General features: G+C 40.6%; 1 protein-coding gene across 7 annotated transcripts; it reads right to left on the reverse strand.

Annotated features, from left to right (window-relative positions):
- Positions 1–10,678: 10,678 nt before the first annotated feature.
- On the reverse strand, positions 10,679–13,901 carry LOC147607932 (splicing factor U2af small subunit B-like). Of its 7 annotated transcripts, XR_015264561.1 has the most exons (7): positions 13,584–13,901; positions 12,507–12,593; positions 12,329–12,410; positions 12,120–12,246; positions 11,615–12,015; positions 11,309–11,518; positions 10,679–11,218 (listed from the first exon to the last, which is right to left on the reverse strand). XR_015264561.1 is itself a non-coding variant. In XM_086789613.1 (6 exons), exons 1-5 carry the CDS (start codon positions 13,818–13,820, stop codon positions 11,622–11,624), a joined length of 927 nt encoding a protein of 308 aa, XP_086645739.1. In that variant the 5' UTR covers positions 13,821–13,901; the 3' UTR covers positions 10,679–11,151; positions 11,615–11,621. The 7 variants fall into 7 exon arrangements, 2 of the variants coding, with proteins under 2 accessions (XP_086645739.1, XP_086645740.1); XR_015264562.1 differs by lacking the exon at positions 11,309–11,518 and having other exon boundaries at positions 10,679–11,151; positions 11,538–12,015; XR_015264563.1 differs by lacking the exon at positions 11,309–11,518 and having other exon boundaries at positions 11,538–12,015.
- Positions 13,902–20,080: the final 6,179 nt, after the last annotated feature.

Raw genomic sequence — 20,080 nt, forward strand, 5'->3', positions numbered from 1 at the left:
AACAACTCATGCACAGAGCAGGACTTTCAGTGTCCCTAGAGAGGACAAAATCCATATATTAGAACCAGTAGGAAGACCACCATATGGGTGGAAATGGAGTCAAGGTGGAAGAAGAAGACCAAGAGAGCTTGAGCATACCGTATTTGAAGATGAAGCCATTACCCCAGTGCAAACCTATCCACATGTTTTTGCAGCAGGGATGGCCATCGATGCAATAGAAAGGGATAGGAAGAGGTATCCAGATGCCAAGCCCATTGATGTACAATTCCGTTGGGTAGATGAGAAGATTGGGCTTGGGCACTCCTGGATGAGTAGCAAGAAGAGGGATTACGAGCCTAGATGTAGGGTAAAGATAAAAACTAATGTTCATGCTGCCATGAAACGATCCACCACAGGCTCTAGAGATATGCATCTAAGTTGGTTTATACCATTTGGTTTGTTTGTACGTTTGTTTTTTTGGATCATGTGAAGTAGTTAAGAAAACTAAGACTACTTATCAATGCAAGTGCCCATCTGAGGATTGGATGGCTCAGTTACTAGGTGAGTCATGGCATCTCAAGAGAACTCACCACGATGATATCATTGAGTGCAGAATTATTGTGTCAGATGTTACCTTTAGGTAAGATTGAAGAATTACTGTATCTATTGATTGTTGATGGTTTTTATTCATAAGTACATTGCAAGACACTGATTGTTGATTGTTGAATGTTGATTTTATGTTTTTATGTTGGTTGTTTGTTTCTTATGATAGGTACTTCATTGCAAGACAAACTTTGTGCATTCGCTTCAAGTATAGGAGGTGGCGACTTCTACGAGGGGAGTGGCTCAGCTTGACATGCGAGATGGCACGCATTCATCATTCATTAATGTGAATATTCTTTGGGAGGGTCATGACCCTTTTAGCATTAATGTAGAAAGTCATTGGCCCCTTAGTTTTATGAGGCAAGAAATCCAACTCATGTCCAATGATCCCCCTTGTAATTTTTATTTTAAGTTGGATGGTAGGAAGGTTGGGAGTCGAAGTGAACATTGCAAAACATGCAAGCAGTGTGTTGCTTCACATATCCTTGAAATTGTAGAGTCGTTGTAATTCTTATTCTTTCAAGTGAATACTAAAAATTGTTTCTCTAAAAGTGTTGTAAATTTTATTTTATTTTATTTTCATAAATTGTAGTGGTTTTTTTAAGTCTACTGTGTTTTGAACCCATTAATATGTAATAAAATAAAGATAAGTATAAGTAAGTACAATTATAAATATAAGTATAAATATATATTTAAGTGTAAATAATAATATAATTAATTATCCTAGAAATATAAATATGATTTATGATTTCTTATATTTTAATAAAGTGTCATTAATTTTAAGTCTATGGATATAAGTATAAAAATAAATATAACTTTAAGTATATATTTAAGTGTAAATAATAATATAAGTAACTTTGTAAATAATAAAATATAATATGTAACAAGAAATAGAAGTATGATTTATGATTTATTATATTTTATTGAAGGGTCCTTTATTTACTAAAGTATAAACATAAGGTATTAAAATAAATATAAGTTTATAGATATTTTAAGTACAATAATAAACATAAGTATAAATTGCATCCATCCAGTCTTACGAATACCCAAAGTCATGACCCACCACTAGCTTCATTGAGTGCCATCACCTCCTCATGAGTTTTAATGAAATAAATATTACTCCATTAAAATTTTAATAAAATATATATTACTTTATTAAAGTTTTAATGAAATAATATATCAACTTATATTTATAAGTATAAGTAGGGGTTATTTTCATTCACTTCTATTGCATTCTCTATCTCTCACTTTCTATCCACCTTGCTTGTTGCTTCCTTTACACCTTCACCATGGATTCTCATCATGATGCGTTCGCAAGTGGATGAGTGAAACCCGTTATTAACGGTCAGATGTGGGACCAGATTTACCCTAGGTTTTGTCAGTGTTAAGCCAGAGAATATATTTAGGACTCTAGAGCCCGATAGCTCAGTGCTTGCATTTTTTTATGCAAGATGTGATGATATCACATTTTTAATCCTTGACTCCGTTTGTTGAAATATACAAGTGAATAGGGTGTGTGCGGGAACAAGCCTTTAGCAAGAGGCTGTAAAAGAGAATCTGTAAATGTGAGAGAAGCTGTGAAAAGGTGAGAAGTACCTACTGGGAGAGAATAAAGGGTAGCATGAGGAGATTTAGGAGGTGTGGAGATATCCTGGGAGAGGTGGAAAGAATTAAGCAAAAGAGGTGGAGTGAATCAAGGAGAGATCAGTGGGATTAGATGCTTGGATGTAAACTCTATAAATTGAGGCATTGGCCTAATGAGAATTTGTTGGTTTTTGATTATCCATGCCTACATTAAGGTATCAGTTAATTGCTATCACATCTTAATTATCATCTAATCTCTTTTCTAATGATGTTGATTCTAGCATTTGATCCACCATATCTCATCACATTGCTGCAAATTTAACATGGTATCAGAGCCTAGCCTAGAATCCATCAATTTATGAGCCCATTATCTTGCTAATCGCCTAGCTAATTAGAATTAGTAGATAATTAAGTTTTTAAACCTCTTTTTCAATTAGACTCTGTACCCCTAGCTGGTGGAGGAGCTCTCTCTCCCTTCATACATTAAATTAGCCCAAACCACTTTAGCCACACATAGCCATACCCATTTGCTTCAGCCCATCTAAACAAAACCTCAAACCGCCGTGCACTGCTACTACCGATTTTCGCTAATTTTTTAGTGCCTATTTTCTAATGGAAAAATGAGATCTTGTCTACTCAAGATGAAATGGCTCTAATTCCTCTTGGCCCTAGGGGTTTTCAAAGGTGCTCTAAAAGCTGGTGAAGACAGTTTTTGATTTGATCAAGTCTACATTGAGATCCAAGCTCTTCATCAAATCTGCAGGTGACTTTGGTAAAACAGAGATTAAACATTCAATGTCTAGTCAAATCTTGTTTTCTTGGCTTAATCCTCTACTAGACTAATTGCTATTGATGGCCTTGAAAGGATTTGAGCTCATTTGAATTCTAAGGCCTCAGATCTGGACTCCCCGCGTACTCTGTTTTTTGCACACAAAATAGAGGATTAATTTGCTAATACGTGATTAATTAACACTAATCACTATATTTTGGTGCAATTGAGGGTTCAAATTAACCATTGGGTATTTGATACAGATCCCTATAACTTTAGATAGCAATTCGGAGAAGGGAGTGGCCTTTTCCTTAAAGGCATAGCATTTGAATTAAATTCAATCAACTGCAAAACATAAAAATCAAGAAAACCATAGAATTAAAATTCATAAATAAGTAAGAAAATTAGCTTACATGGAGCTTGTAAGCTCTCCTTTGGCTTGAGGGATTGAGGTTGATACTCCAACCATTCCGTAGAGATTTGTTACCCTTGGTTTAATGTAATTTCTAGTAAATTTATGCTGATATATAAACTTTGACAAACTTGTAACAATATTTTAGGCCTGCATAGACTTCATTATATTCACATGACCAATACACTTGTGCCATATGTCAATATCTACAATGATGTATGTTCCATGTGCAAACATCATCTTCCCCATTGACATATTGATAGACCCAAGGGATTCAATAATGCCCTTGATCTTTAAGGGATAGACATGCTTTTCTTCTCTACTGTATGCAACTCTTGTTTTAGCTATAGTTTCCTTGCCTTTGTGTATAGAACATCTGCACTAGGTTCTACCATACAACTGCTGGAGTGCTGGCATCCTATATGTGTCCTATCATTGTGTCTATGACACTGATTGAAAGCCAATACATGACTTTCCTTGCACCCTGGTTCCAGTCCTTAAATGCCTTTATATTTGGCTAGAGTGGCATTCTCTTCAAACAACTCTGGAGGCTCCTCATTGTCTCCTTCGACATAATCCCAAAATCCTTACCAATCAAAAAATTGGCCATTCTGAACTTCCAAGCATGGAAGTTTTTCTTGTCCAGTTTCTCACAGACAATCTAATTGAGTTCATTTAGACATGTTTTCCTATAACAACCAGAAACCTGTATATAGATAATTTATGTATGCAACCTTTAAAACAATAGTATCTTCTGTGTTGTAGTAGTGAGACTTCAGCACAATCTTCTGTGTTCTAGTAGTGAGACTTCGGCACAATCTGTATGTCACCAGATGTGACCATAGTACATGTACATACACCAATAATATATGTGCAACCATTGTCTCTGCACTCCCAAAATGCACTACTGCACTGTAATAATAACCAGATTTTGACTGGAGACAGTTCTCAACCAAAACTTCTTTTGAAACTACCAAAAACACCTTGCGGTGACCAAATGGAGACTGAAACGCGTCCAAAACGCACCCGAAACGCGATTCTAGCTACAAAACTTCAATACAAAGTACTACGCACCTTGCATGCACCTCCAAGTGTACGAAGATAACTCCTCAATTAGGGATGTGTAGCTTTTGAAGCTACCTAGGGGGTGTCGTACACCTAAAGAAGAAGGGGAAGACATGATGATGCTTTTACCCATGTATCGCTTCTTCCTTACTTGCTTTGTTCTTGCCTCTTGCTTTCCTCCTTAGCTCTCATACAAACCAAAGCTCTAATGCCATAAAGATAATGCGAGGGAGAGGGAGAGCTTGAGTTCCTTGTTGCAAGCAAACACACACACACAAGAGAGAGCAAGACACAAGAGAGAGATGGATAGCTGAATTTTCTTCTATCTTCTTCTCTACTCTAAAACTATATAGCTAAAGAGATAATAGTATATACTATAAAGGAAAGTACTCTCCTACAATAATGGTCGGCGATCCATAGTGTGAACTCGACTATATGAGCTGGCACTATAACTATGCCATAACTCTAGTACTCCAAAGTGGATGCTATATATAGCCTGTCATCCACTGGCGCCATATCAATCATAATCTCACCAACCATGCTAGTAGCATAAGTGTAGAAGCTATCACCCAGGGGGGGTCATCTCAATGTCCGCAATACTAGTTGAGATCGATATCTCAGCACACACAAAGGTGAACTAACTCTATGGTCTGGTGCTGATTTAATGAAGATGCCACTCCATTCGCTAAGAGTCTTTATGTAGGTGTCTTCAATGCTCTCTGTCATCATCGAGCAGTAGACCATCTTGACCTTTCAAACATAATGAGCTCATACACAAAGTGATAATGAATATCAATATGTTTTATACGAGCATGAAACATAAGAGTCCAAGCAATAGACATGCTACTTTGGTTGTCCTATTGTAGCATTGTAGGTTGCTTTTGCACCACTCCCATATCCTTTAGACTTCAACTCCATGATGTAACCCAAGAAGATGCATTTTTGGCTTTTGGAATCCAATTGTTTCTCTAAGTATTTGGAACATGTATATAACATGCACACCCAAAAACTTTAAGTGAAGGTTTCTTACCCAAGTAGGCATGTAACAAAGTCATCCCTTTGTCAACAGCCTTTGTTGCACTTCTATTAAAGATGTACACAGCCATGTTAACTACCTTAGCCCAAAATTATTTGAGTAGATTCTTGCCATGAAGCATACTCCTTGCCATCTCAATAATAGCATGATTCTTGCACCCTACAACACCATTTTGATGCGGAGTGAGAGTGGTAGCGAGCTGCTACTTTATGCTTCTTTCTTTATAAAAACCCAAGAATTCACCAGACATAAATTCTCCTCCTCGGTCTATTTTAAACTGTTTCAATTTTATTCATGTCTTAATTTCAACTAATACAATCCATTCCTTAAACCTTTCAAAAGCCTAAGACTTTTCTTTAAGAAAATACACCCAAATCTTCCTACTATAATCATCTATCAATGTGAAAAAATAGGAAGAACCTCCAAGTGAAATTGTACTCATCTTTCCAGAGAGAGATCAATGTGTATGCAAGCTAAAGAGGAGCCTTGGCCCTAAAAGTGGCCTCTTGTGAAAAGGGTTTCCAATGCTGCTTACCCATTGTGCAAGCTTCCCATACATCCGGACTATCAAAAATTGGTGGCAAATGCTCAACTACCTTACCTGTCTACATCTATGAAAGAGTCTACATATTAAGATGCCTATAGCTATCATGCCAAAGTTTGTTGCTACTCAAGTCGGTCGAGACTGCAAACATCGAAAGCTCATATAAGTTGTTCCTCCGAATGCTCTTTGCAAATAATGACCTTATTATCTCCATCAAGAATGACTGCATCATTCTTGTTGAAGTGAACCCACAAGTCATGGTCCATGATGCCTAAGACAGATAGGAGGTTTCTCTTTATATCTGGAATCCAAAGAATATTTGAAAGACTCTTTGTACAACCTTTTTTCGACATAAGTGAAATAGTACCTAAACCTTTTATATTGGGCACTTTATATCATTTCCCAATGCCACCCCTCCATTTGTCTGACCTTAGCACCTCGTCTATACACCATCATTTGCCTTGCCATTATCCTCGACTCCATGTAGCACCTCCTTCACCCATCTCTACTTGTGCTCCTCATCACCAACATGCTACACACACAGAGCCCCTCTACATAGATCTGCCACCCAATTGTGCGTTTGCACACACTGTCACTCTACTTTACTTTCATGCATTTTTTAGTAGCACGCATCTACCATGCCACCTACCATTCATGCCGCCTGAGAGAGAGAGAGAGAGAGAGAGAGAGAGAGAGAGAGAGAGAGAGAGAGACACCAAAAAAGCAATGACAATCCACCACACTAAGAAGCAATGCTAACGACAATCCTCTCTCTGATAAACTAGTATAAGTGAGGTAAAAAAATCTAAAAATGGATGGGTAGAGCACTACCCATGGAGTGTCAAGCTGGTTTAGCTATGATCATTTGTGGAAGTACATGTCCAGATAGTCAAAAGGCATACCCCAAAAAGTCTAAAAGCTTCTAATCAGATAGTCCAAAAACCTCCATTGAAGCCTACAGGCATCCCTACCCAACCCTTCACCCACATTTCCAAGTCCCAACTCCTCTCATTGAGGCCTTTCTTTTGACATAGTCCCCCTCCCTTTCATTGAGTCCTATTTTGCTACATCCAAGCGTCTTCGTCACTTTGAACTTCACATAAAACGATTGTGCACACACTAAAACTAAGTACTTAATCCTTGCACACAAGGAACATCCTAACAAGACCCATGGCTACTAATGAAGGGAACCTAGAAAGCAACCTCTGGATCTTCCTGATCCATTTGTTAAAATGATAGTTACCATTAGGAATGATTCATGCTCCCTCAACCCCGATATGCTCCACAAAGGCCAAAGAACCCTCATTCATGCCCAAGTTAAAACCACCCTCACAGTCACCTATCTATCGACAAAATATCATGCTGGCTTTCAACTACCCGAAGTAGACCCCTACCTTAACAAGGTCACACTCACAATATTCCAATACTGCCAGTCATCATGAGGCCCGGGTCTCCTCTCACCCGGCACTTCATTGAGTCATCCCACAACACGGACAATTCAAGGGAGGGCAAGATATCGGATGGGGTCACAATGAAAAATCACTCACCAAGGATCTTGTGTGTGAATAGCCCTACACTTCCCAGCCCTCTCAACAAAATTCCATGGCAAGAAAGAAGGCATGGTTGTGGCACCTGGTCACACCAAAGAAGGTCTCAATTCCAAAGGAGCCAAATTTGAAGACATCAGTCCCCAAATTTGAAGACGTCGTAGTCCTCGAATTTGAAGACGTCATAGTTCCCTAATAGGTGCCCCCGACCCACGTGCTCACTTTCCTCACTCACCAGAAGGCTAGGGATCAACAAAACAAGACGTTCTTCACCATTCTGGCCAAGTTATTTTTGTAAGAATACACAATAGCAAAAGCTAGATCAACACAATACAAAGCATTGAATTGTATAAAGAAGAGCGTAAACAATATTATTACTTGCAAAACTTGGTTACAAACTGACAACATCTGTCCACCACCAGTGTGCTCTAGGTAAGGAGCTTTGATGGCAATCTACACACTCTAGACAGAGGATGTCTTGCTTACAAAATTACTTGAACACAATGAACTCAATGATCAATTAAGGCTACCAAAAAAGTCCATATATAGTACCCAGGGTTAGGGTGGACGTAGGTCAACCATGTTGGCCAAAACATTATAACTTGGTTCAAAATGACCAATCGACCACATTATTTGACTGGGACCATTTAAGAGTACAAAAAAGTCTTGAAGGACCTTACATATCTCTCACGAGGATCTGAGACCATTTGGACCCTCAAATGGGCCTGTAACCCAAGAACAGTGTCATGCGCCCACATATAGTCACATAGGCCGCATAAGCATACATCCTACTTAGCAAAATGATAAGTCTACATAAGCCGTCTTGCCACACTTCGCCACCATCAATGTCTAAACTAGGAACTGCGAGGTGCTCAGGTGCTCACCACAATGGCTACTCCTCATAAAGGGGGCCTTACAAAATAGAACACATCTATCACCCACAAAAAAAAACACGAGGGTGGAGCATTGAGCAAATGCTTTTCCGACAGTTTCCATGCCTAACCGGCAACTCCAAGGCTCGTGAAACAATCTTGGCAAGCAAGTTACACTTTGTCCACATGTTACAAAGATCCTTCCACATGTTTACAAAGATACTTTGTCATTCCATCTAAGCAACGTCCACCCCATGTGCCTTGCCAAGCACTTTCCAAGCTTATGAAACGATATCTCTTTGCCAACTCCAAGGTTCAACTTCCCCTGTTGAAGAGGTAAAATCTAGAGGCATCCCAAAACCCCTTGCTCTCCTCACCCAACCATGGAGGACTTTCAACCGCCCACGTGCCTCCATTGAATCCCAGCTTCTCGAGACCAACCTCGCCACGTGGTGCCACTTGATCAATGACAATCTACTTCACTCAACCGTGACAACCATGAAGACCCTCGTTTCTCGAGGAGTGAAGACAACCTAGTGCCCGCTTTGTCACATGCCCAACAACCAATACAACGCACAAGGCATCCTCTAAACATATCAAATATTCTACACTTACTCGAGCAAGCATTCACCATAGGAGATTCCACCATTCACACCATCCATGTGGCCTTATCGACAAGACATCTTTATCATCAAGGCATGTAGGAGGCCTATACCTTCTTCCAAAGCCACAAGCCTACACATGAAAGGAATGACCTTGAAGATTCTTCAAAAGGCAAACAAGGCGACCTAGACTTCTAGAGAAGAAGAGTCAATGCTCTTCTGGCATTTTGGGCAAGAAATAAAATCCTCAAGAACAAAACCCGCCCTAGCATTTTGGGCAACAAATACAATCCTCAACAAAACCCACCCCAACCATGAGTGAACGATCCCCTACAATTATAGTTTTAAGGGGAGACTTTTGACACCTTACCATATCTTGTGTATGGTCTTTCTTCTTTTTTCCACGTACACCTGCATGTAATGAGCATAGCAGTAATCAAACTAATTCATATGTATCCAACAATTGGAGGGTCTACGGCATTCCCAATAATTGCTATCAAATTGAGGTACACCTTTGATATGATATTTGCTATTACTTTGTTGTTGATAAGGAGCTGGTGTCAAGTTGATATACGACAGTCTAGTTCCATTATGTCATCTTTGTTACTATTTAGCAATAGTAAAAATAAATTATTAGTAAGCTCTAAAACAATAATCCTCCCCTCCGAAAAAAATTTAGCTTAGCTACGATCAAGGGTAACAATATATTTTTAACAAGCTCATAAGAAGTCATAGAAAGTTAATATTGACTACAAAACCACAATCACAAGTGCCTCAGCATTCTAGTTGTATACATGGCAACCCCCACAAATTGTCCTCAATACACAACCCACACAAGCTTACATCCTACTCAGAACACTGAATAATCCACATGCCATAATTTGAACACCATCCAGTCTTTAACCTAATAATTGTCAGGTGCCAGAGCAATCACAGCAGCTGCTGCTCATTCAAGAGCCCTACAAGATAGAGCACATTCATCACCCGAAATGGCAATACAAGGGTGGAACATTGAATAATTGCTTTTCCAACACCACCAAGCTTCTCCTAGGTCTTCATTTTCTTTGCCCTATATCATCCTAGTATCCATTTATCCCCCCAAGAAAGTGTTACATCTCTATCTTCATCCTCTTTGGAATGAAAGTGACAAGTCCTCTCTGAGCTTGTCAAAAGATTTGCATACATTACTACCCTAGGAGTCACCTGGACTGTATTTGCAGGAGTGGGTAAGGTGCACCTACACAATTAGGAGTTTACTTCGGAGTCTAAAAGTAATTCACTATAAAGTCTATACATATTTCACTTACTACAATGTAGTTAATTTCTACTCCAAGACTTTTGCCAATTAAGAAAAGACTTTTCTGGAGTTCAAAAGTTACATAAAAAGATTTGATCAACTGGGATACATTTCACATATAATTCCAATACCCAGCACAATTCTCCCTCCAAAACTAAAGGTGAAACTTAGAAGCAGCTGGTAAGGGCAAGCCTCAATGAAAAAGTAACAATTTAACTCTCAAGCTTTGATTGACACTATTCAACCTGACTTGACTACACATCAGGCTCATCAAGCGTAAATCAGAATGACAAGAGATGGCGAGGCACTGAACAAACTTTGCTACTTCAACCGTTAGTTCACATCAAAATACAAGATACAAGATGATACATCATCTCATTCGATAAGGACTTTTTGAATAAAGCGGTTTGACCACTCACAAATAAGAGCACCAACAGCCACAAGACAAAAGCTTTGGTAGCAAAGGTCTTCACCAAAAATTTCATACATGAATACAAACATTGCTCAAACGGATAACTAGCTTAAGGCTGTAGCCCACTGGTTTTAAGTCCATTAAAAATCTGAGTTAATCCTTCAATACCCTGGAAAACACAGAAGCAACCTAAAATCTGCTCAAATCTTCAACATAAGCATAAGTCCCTGCAGAATATCAGCAGACTGAAAAAGATCCTACAACCTGGAGAAGGAAAGTCCTGCACAACACTAAATATTAACAGAGAATTGCTAGCCAATTGTCCACCGCACTAGCAGAAATACCCCCTTGGCTGAGAAATTCCTGTAGTACTGAGAAAATCAACCTGCACCCTTGCCTGCAGCACTTGAGGATAACTTGGAATCCCACCTGTAAACAAAGGTGCAGTTAGCGCCCGACACCAGTACACCCACGCAGAGTCAGGGAAACCTGAAACCTGCATCCACCTATCGCAATCATATGAGCCCATCCACTTTTGAAAAAACCCAACTTGCAAAATTCCTAGAAAGAACCACCAATTCCCTACCATGACACACCCGCAAAAACTGCCACCAAATCTACAGCTTCTCCCCATAATAAGCAACCAACCATGTACGCCTGTCATGACAACCTAGCCCCTGTGCAGAAAACATGCATGCAATATACACACTTTCCAGGCACAAGCATTTCATGCACAACATTCATGCCACTATCTAAAATTTCAGACTGCAGAGTACAGCATCCTCAACCTGCAAACCTGCACAAAATCAAACTACCTGTGAGCTACATAGGGTAGCCACGTTGTACGGGGGGCTGTTCCGGGTAGTGCAAGGAAACAGCAAGGCTCATATACCTATGCATCATTGCTGGTGTCCATTAACGTTCCCAAAGGTGGAATGTTGCAACTCTTCACGCTCTCTATTCCACTGCTCAATTTTAGCTCTGCGCTCTGCACTACCCTCCCTCACAGGACTTCTGTTCCTGTGGCCAGGGGGACTCCGTCTGCGGTTGGCAGGACTGTAGGCTCTATCATCCTCTCTCCTCCGGTACCTTCTGTCATCACGATCATATCTGCGTTCATCTGCACCACCACCATTGTGCCGGTAACTTCGACCACCACCACCACCAGAAGCATGATGATCATCTTGATACCTTTCACGTTTATCGTGATCTCTGCGTGGGCTACGGCTCCTGCTATGGCTGCGGCTCCTACTGTGCCTCCTGTTATTTCCAAACAGTTTTCTTCGCAATTCCCTGCAGCCAACAGACAACCCAGAACAATAATTTCTGGCAACAAAAACGATAATAACTTACCAGGATATGATGTATACATGGAGAATCTGGCTACTCATTGTTACCTGCTTGTTTTTTTCAAATGCATAAAATTACAGTAGCCACCACGATTACAGGTATTCTCCTCGTACTGTCTGCATGTTGCTTCCCTGAAGTCCGTCACAGGAGAGAAGTCCACAATGATAGGACGCCCTGTACCATAACAGGTTAGTAACAAACCAGAAAGTTCAAAGCAGTCCTGCATAGAAGAATGCTCCAAAAAAGGAAATAGTACCAGCATAAAACCTCCCCGTCATCCCCTGCAGTGCTGCTGCTGCCTGCTCTTCTTCGCGAAATTGTGCATATACATTACCAACCTGTGCTTGACATTAGTGAGACTAAATTAAGATAACATGTACCATGGTCTGAGCAAAAAGGATACCGCCAAGAATAGAAGCCAACTAGAGGCTTACCATGTGATCAGCCATATTGTCACACACATTTAAGCTTTCCAGCTCCCCATACTTGCTTAGCTCTTCAAAAATGTCTTCATAGAAATCCTGGTTGAGGAATCAACTTGTTAAGAAAATATTCAACGCAGCCCAGAAAAAAAAAAGTCGGGCATGCTGTGCTACATATGCCCTGCACAAATACAACAGCTCACTGTCATTGTGTCCAAGACAAATGACTCCTGTGTTTTACATGCCTTGCCATGGCACAGCACACACTGTATGTGGCATTCACTAAGCCAGAAGTGTATACTTTGTGATATCTTAAAAGAACCCATGTACCTGGACAGAACTGATCACCCACAATACATGGCTCGCATAGACATATACAAAGACACACATGAATGTGATATGTGCAATGTACAAAACACAGGGACTGCATGCAGCAGAAACCCCAACTTTGTTGAAAACCACAAGAATACATCTCTTCTCAAGACAACTTAAAACTTTCAGGGATTTTAAAAGTTTTAAAAAAAGCTGTAATGCCATAAAAGTATGGCTGAATGATACTCGTGCAATGCCAGAAATATATAGCCCTTGCCATGCCTTGACCATGTAACCAACTGAATCATGTGCCACCCCATGTCACACTCATGTAGCCCACCAAAGCATATGCCATGTCAAAAGTATGTAACCACGACAGCATATGCCATGCCATGCAATAACCTGTGCATTCCTAAACTGATCTGATGGATTCTTGCACAAACATTATGAAAAATCTGATCCTTAGACAGAGGCATCCAATTAATAGCAAAGACTTCGAAGTAAAACTAAAAAGACAAAAAGACTCGGTTCCGACAGCACAGCACAGAACACAAAGAGGGTTAAGAGCCACAGGCAAAGCTACTAAGGGAGGGAAAAGCCATACAATTTGTTTTCTACGGAACATTCAGAAGCCACGGGCAAGGCTACTAGAGAAAACCCGACATAGCGTCACACGAAAGGCAGCCAGAAAAACCTAACCTGGCATGAGATCACAGAAAATAGACTTCAAAAAAAGAAAAACCTGTGCTCTTTTTTTTGGAGAGGAGGGAAAAGTACCTCGAAATGCTCCTGGACCTTGCGGGGGTCGATGTTTTGAGCCTGCAGGTCGACCCCGGGCGTGGTGTAGTCGGGCCTCTGGTACATGTTGGAGAAGAGGAGGGTGGGGCTGATGGTGGGGCGGTTGTGAAGGCGCGAGCACCGATCGCCATGGCGGCAGGCCCCGATCTTGAAGTAGAAGGGGCAGTTTACCCTGTCTTTCTCTGTGCCGAAGATGGAGGCCAAGTGCTCAGCCATGCCGGTGAAGCAGACCTGTCTCGCAGGAAGGGGTACCTAGGGCAAACGCTGTAAAAAGGAACTTAGGTTTATCGAGAGCTTTTCTTGAGAATCCTCACACACTTTATACACCACGCCTTCACACACTAGTCGATTGTGTCCGGACAGTAACAATAGGGGGCAACGAGATCGGTCATTGAAACTCTTAGTGTGAAAAGGCCATTGAAACTCACCCACGTGAAAACCTTCAAGCATTCAATACCTTGATTTGCTCATGGCACACTTCACTGTACAATAGAAAACCCCTTGACACGATAAACTGGACGTTCCCTCTCCAATCTTGGCCTGCTCATTTCTAATCATGCCGAAATTGGCACAGTCAGAAAAATACTACCAAAACTTGGCCATCTTGACTGATAATCTCATCAAGCTCACGTGAGAACGTAAATTGTTGCTAGTAAAATTCCTTGAATTTTCTCATGGCACAGTAAACTGTACCGTGGAAAAAGACCCTAAGATGTTGGAACTTGCGACAGCTTTTGTGATTAATTCTTCATAGTAAAGGAACCTGTGATATTGATCATAGGCGGTGGAACAATTGAATACTAGAGCATAGCAAGCCCTCCAAGTGAACTAGACATGATTGTTTGTCTACATTCAAATCCAGAGCACACATAGGACTTGATGCTGCTATAACCAAAGTCGAATTATCTAGAGAAAGGACTTGAAATGGTGATATAAGTTGTCCCTAAGAGACTGCAAGACACTCATCGAGACACAAGGGGAGCACTTCTCAGATGCATATGGATGTAAGTTATATTAATTTTATACTATTTGTAAAAAAATAAATGTGATTATTCATTAGTATAATGTGATTTATAGTTTTTTTTATATAATAATATAAATTATTTTTTATATAAATAATAGTTTATACATAATATAATGTATTTTGTATATACAATAATATAAAGTGTTTTTTAATAAATAATAATTTATACATAATATAAAGTTTTTTTATATGATAAGTATAACCATTTAACGCTTATTTGGCATATTTTTCACTGTATATATAGACTATAAAACTTGCCAAGTACCAAAAGGCAACTTCGCAAATACTGATAAAGCAAGGGGAATGCTCCAAAATCATTTTAAACCAAGTTACTGCTATATAAGTACATTGGCACATATATGTCTCTGTATTTATTTGCCAAAGTACTTATACATTGGCACATATATGTCTTTGTATTTATTGTTATCCTCTAGTTTCATCAATGAAAGTACTTAGCTATACGAAGGATTGGTGCATACCCCTATGACTATAGTTCTAAGGGGAGACTTGTACCATCTCTTTGCCACCATAACTTGTTTACAATCTTTTTTTTTCTCACTCACTATAGTCATTTATATGGTAGTGGTGTGTGTGGACGTAGGCTATTAATGGACCAAACCACTTTTTCCCCGAACGTGTACACACATATGAATGAGTGTAAGTGACCTTATCGTCACTTCACTTGTATTTCACTCATTCTCATCAATCTACTTTGAGTGTTGTGCTCCTCTATATCTCCGCTTGCTCGCTACATCAACGTGTGTGTGTGTGTGTGTGTGTTGCTACTTTGGTCTCCACAAGCCAATGGTGACATTGAAAAGGCTAATTGTTGCACTTCACTTTCATGATAAATGTGCCACCCCAAGAACTCTTCACCTTGTTGAATCCTTCGAGGTAGGTAGCCAACGTATGGGCATGCAGGTCTTCAGAATCTTCGTGCTCACCCATGAACATGCTCATCACCTAAGCATCCATTGTTCGGTTATGGCTTCACTTGGCGGGCAGAGAGGGAAGCTTCAAAAAGGTGTTTGTGGCCTATCTCTCAAAGTACTTCTACCATGAATAGATCCCCTTAATTGGTATGTATTGCGGATTGATTCTTTGTTAGGTTGGTGCCTTGCGGTAAGTATTCATGTACTGGGGGCCTCTAGCAAACCAAACAAGTCTTGCGGTAAGTATCCATGTACTGTGGACCTCTAGCAAACCAAACAAGTCTCCAAGCCGGCTGGTTCTCCGTGGTGCTTTTGGTTTTCTTTAATTGGTTTGTGGTAGCCAACCCTCTCATGTTGCTCCAAATGGTCCATTGTTATGGGCTACCACACCTCCCAAGAGGGAACTCCACACAATTGCAAACATGAGAAGCAATAGACACAACAATCGTTGGGTACTTACCAATGCTTCGAGCTCACGTCCCTTGAGGCTCCCCAAGCTCGATTTTGGAAGCTCCACTCCTCCGATCTCCACCTCCATGTCATCACCGCAAAAAGTCACTCACACCACGATACAAGGCAATCTACCTCTCACTCTTTCACACATGCGTGAAAGAGGAACATACACTAGAGTACTCTCTCTCTCTCTCTCTCTCTCTCTCTCTCTCTCTCTCTCTCTCTCCAAAGACAAGAGCTCTCGACAAAGACAAGAGCTCTCATAGCACAAAGGGGGATTGTGTCATTTCATTATGAGAATTTGCCTTTTATACAACTAGCCCTTATTCAAATTTGGGCGCCCAAAACTTACTAACTAAGGCCTTGGGTGGCCAATATCTCAAAATGTACAACTTTTACAATGCCTTTACATGACACTTATTAATGTCCTCAATTGGAGGAGCATCTTTGTTAATCCAAAATGGGATTAATATCCCCCCTCCCTGATGTAGGTTCTGTCCTCATAACCTTTACCTAGGTCGAAAGACCTGGTCGCCCACCTTGTGTCTATAGAAGTTGCGGTGGGACTGAAGCTTTTTAAGGGTTCTTTAGAATGCTGAGTGAGAAGTCCGGAACCCGGTGTCGACCATGTCTTCAAACTTGACATGCATGTATCCTAGAAGACACCTTAGGCGATGATAGTAAAGCATCATGCCTCTTTTAGTTGGCCTTGTATTCATGTCAAAGCAAAGTTGCTCTGCCTCAAATCCATCATGTCTTTCTTTTGGTTGATCCATGAGGACCACAATCAACTTCAAAAATCTTACCGAAGCTACTACATTTGGATCCAGGATTCTGCGCCATGTTCTTATCCATGTGAGAAATTATTGTCTTTGACTTATTATATCTTGGAATGTTGATGGCGAGAAGTGCGGAAAGTTGAAGCACACATGAGAATCCCTTTTCTTGGCCTCTTGGAACTGTAGTGGAGTTAGTTGCTTTTTGAGTGGCATGTATAAAGGAGCGACTTGTAGTGCTAGCACGAAGCTTTGATACTAATAGATTTATTCGGGCATTATTAGGTACTCCTTTCGCCATTCCGGCTATATGCCAAAATCTGCCATACAAGGGTTGGTATCATCTATGTGGATAGTCGTGTAGCCTCCCCTTGTATGCACTGTGGGTGTTGCTTCCGCCATCTGCGAAAATAGTAGTAACTGATCATAAATGTGACAATTCTGATTTCTAATAAGTTAGCTAATTGCGGATTGGCCCAGCTTTGTGTTACGAGCCACATTTTCCAATAATGTCCCTTCTTCACCCATTGGTAACAGCTCCTCTAAATCTGGCATTGGGGCTCGGAGAGGGTATGGAACTTAAGGTTGCCTCCTTGACTCCATGGTCAAGTAGTATTCTTCTGGAAAGGCTTGAAGGGTGTGATTTACATCAGTACCTTAAACATGAGTTTTGGTTTTAGTAGTGGATTTCTTGCGTGGATGAAGTCCTCGTATGCCCTAAATGTCAAAGACTTAAGAATATTATTATCAGAAAAAACCTGGATATCATTGTGAGGGTGAATGCCACGTACCTCATCGAGTGGCCTTGGTGGAGATAATGTTGGTGCCAGCAACTCCTTGGTGGTGAGAGTGTTAATAGGAAAATCAACTGGGAGAGAAGAGAAGTGAGAGAAGATGCAATGTCTCAGTCTTGTTAGTTGAAGATACATTAGGGAATGGGTTTATTAATTTACTGGCCATGGATAAGAACACTGGTAAATATCATTTATATCATCGGCGGTGGTTATATGAGGATATTCTATATACTCTTTATCAAAATTAAATATACATTATTGAGCATATCCTCTAAATGCTTGTGGATATTTTGGTAAAGCTTTATAATACCAAAAGGATGATATAATGTAGATTTGGAGAGATTTAAATGTTGATGGGTATTATATACTTTAGTCCATCCATGGCTAATAACCCATTAATAACTTCATGCAACCACCTTGTAATTGGCCGGTATCATTTGGATATTATTTGGGATAAAAAGGTGGAGTTTATTGAAATTAGCTTGGTCTCAGTAAGCACTATATCCCCTCGAAGGATTCCCGTTATGAGTGTGGGGTCTACATCTCTTTTCGTGTTCTGATGAATTAGTGTAAGGTCTCCCAGACTGAGGTCTTATATGAGGTTAATTTCATATTAGAGGAGAGAGAGGGTCAGTGTAGATAAAAACAATGTTAGTGTTTGAGGAGGGGCCTGAAGATTCACTGGCAACAAACCTATCTCCCGAGGCACATTCGATGAGGAGTCATAATTTATCAATCTATTCTGTCCTCTGAGATCTTTCTTGGAGGGAGAGCTGGCGTTCCAAATCCTATATTCTCGAGTCTTTTGTGTGGTAAGTAGTTTGGAGATGTCAGCTTCTCGCACTTCTCTAGCAGCGGCCAGTTCTGCATATCTTTTATTTGCTTCCTCTACTTCAATCTTGGAAGCTGTGACTTGAACAATAGCTTCTTCATATAGTCTTCACCATTCTTCTGCCAAGCTTTGACTGGTAGTCAGCTAGTGTACGTACTCAAGTACTCGTTGACTAACAAGCATTTGATCCATCTCTTGAGGCTTGGCACTAATTACCTTGTTTAGGGCCTTCAGTTTCTCGGCATGTGCTTTATTCATCTCTGCTCTCTTTCTGTATGCAGGCTTACCACTCTATTTTCTGCTTGAGTAATCACTCAAGTGAGTGTTTGGATTTGTCATTTATACCCATCTTCTTTTGCTTTGTATGTGGCCTGTGCTTCTTCTAGTTGGTGTGCAAATTGTGCTTCCTTCTCATTGGTATATGCCACTTCTTTTTGTAGTAGGACATTGGCCTGCTCTAATCTTGCCTTCAGCTCCTCGTTGTCCTTTGTGGTACGGACTATGGTTTTGCTGATAAATCTGTTATTACTCTCCATGGCCTGTAGTATGGCCTCTTGTTCCTGGGCTGCCTTTAAGCTTTTTAGAATGACGTCCCTGTGAGTGGCATTAGTGTTGCTAGCTGCTCTTTAAGTGCTGTCACTTGGTCCGTAGACTCCTGGACCTGTTTCCATAGCGTAGCATTCCTGTCATGCAACAAGTGTGTGGTAAGCAAGTGAGATCTCTATACTCTTTGTTCTTGGGTCCATAGATCTACACTTGTGGATGCTGAGCCTTTTGCCTAGTGCACTAGCAACGTATCGAGGCCTTCCATAGTTTCCTGAAGAAAGCGAGTAGCGTCAACATTGTGCAAGAAAGATCCTTTGTCAATAGTGCCCTCAACTTTCAATCACCTTCTCTTATGTGGACTTGTGGTGTCGTTGGGCTTCCTCCTCTTCTCAGCTTCTTGTGCTTCTCGAGAGTCTGTGTGCTGATGTGGCCTCTTCATTACTTTCCCACTCCTCCTTTTTTTGTGGCACATGTTCAGCGGGAGCTTGTGTTGCACCAACTTCCGTTGGAGATGGGCTGATTAGAGATGATGGGGTCGGGAGTGGTGAAAGATTAGTGAACACCATGTGAACAGGGCTTGACGGTGGCATTTGTTTTGTTGACTTTGAAATTGCTTATGCTATCATGCTGATATTTTCTTTATCTTTAGCCTCTTGTTCCTCCAGAACCTGCTGAAAAGATGCAATATCTTGTGCTACCTCTTCTTCCATACGATGAGTTTCAAATTCTAATTGCTGTAAGCTGCCTTGCATCTTCTTACTTTTCTTGGATTTCTTGCCCCCCTTTAGCTCCTGAATGAGTTCTTTGGTCTATTTTAAGACTGCATGACCTTGTTGCATCTCTTCTAAAATATGTGTCGAGGGCTCCAATGTTCCTTCACTTTGGGATGCCCCTGCCTCCTGAGTGCCTTCAGGAATAGGTAGATGAGCTGCATGGTTGAGCACTTTCGTAAGAAGATAGGGATTACACACCTTTGACTGGTGTGACTTTAAGTAATTCTCCATCTCTTGGTGGATGTACCAAGCCCAGTCTTCCTGCTTTTCTTCACGGACTTTGGCTATTCTATATTAAGGGGGACCCTGTTATACCTGTCAATTGGCTTGACTTGCATGATCATTG

Source organism: Cibotium barometz, chromosome 54, assembly GCF_041138505.1.
Source record: "Cibotium barometz isolate CiBa-2024 chromosome 54, ASM4113850v1, whole genome shotgun sequence".
NCBI lineage: Eukaryota > Viridiplantae > Streptophyta > Polypodiopsida > Cyatheales > Cibotiaceae > Cibotium > Cibotium barometz.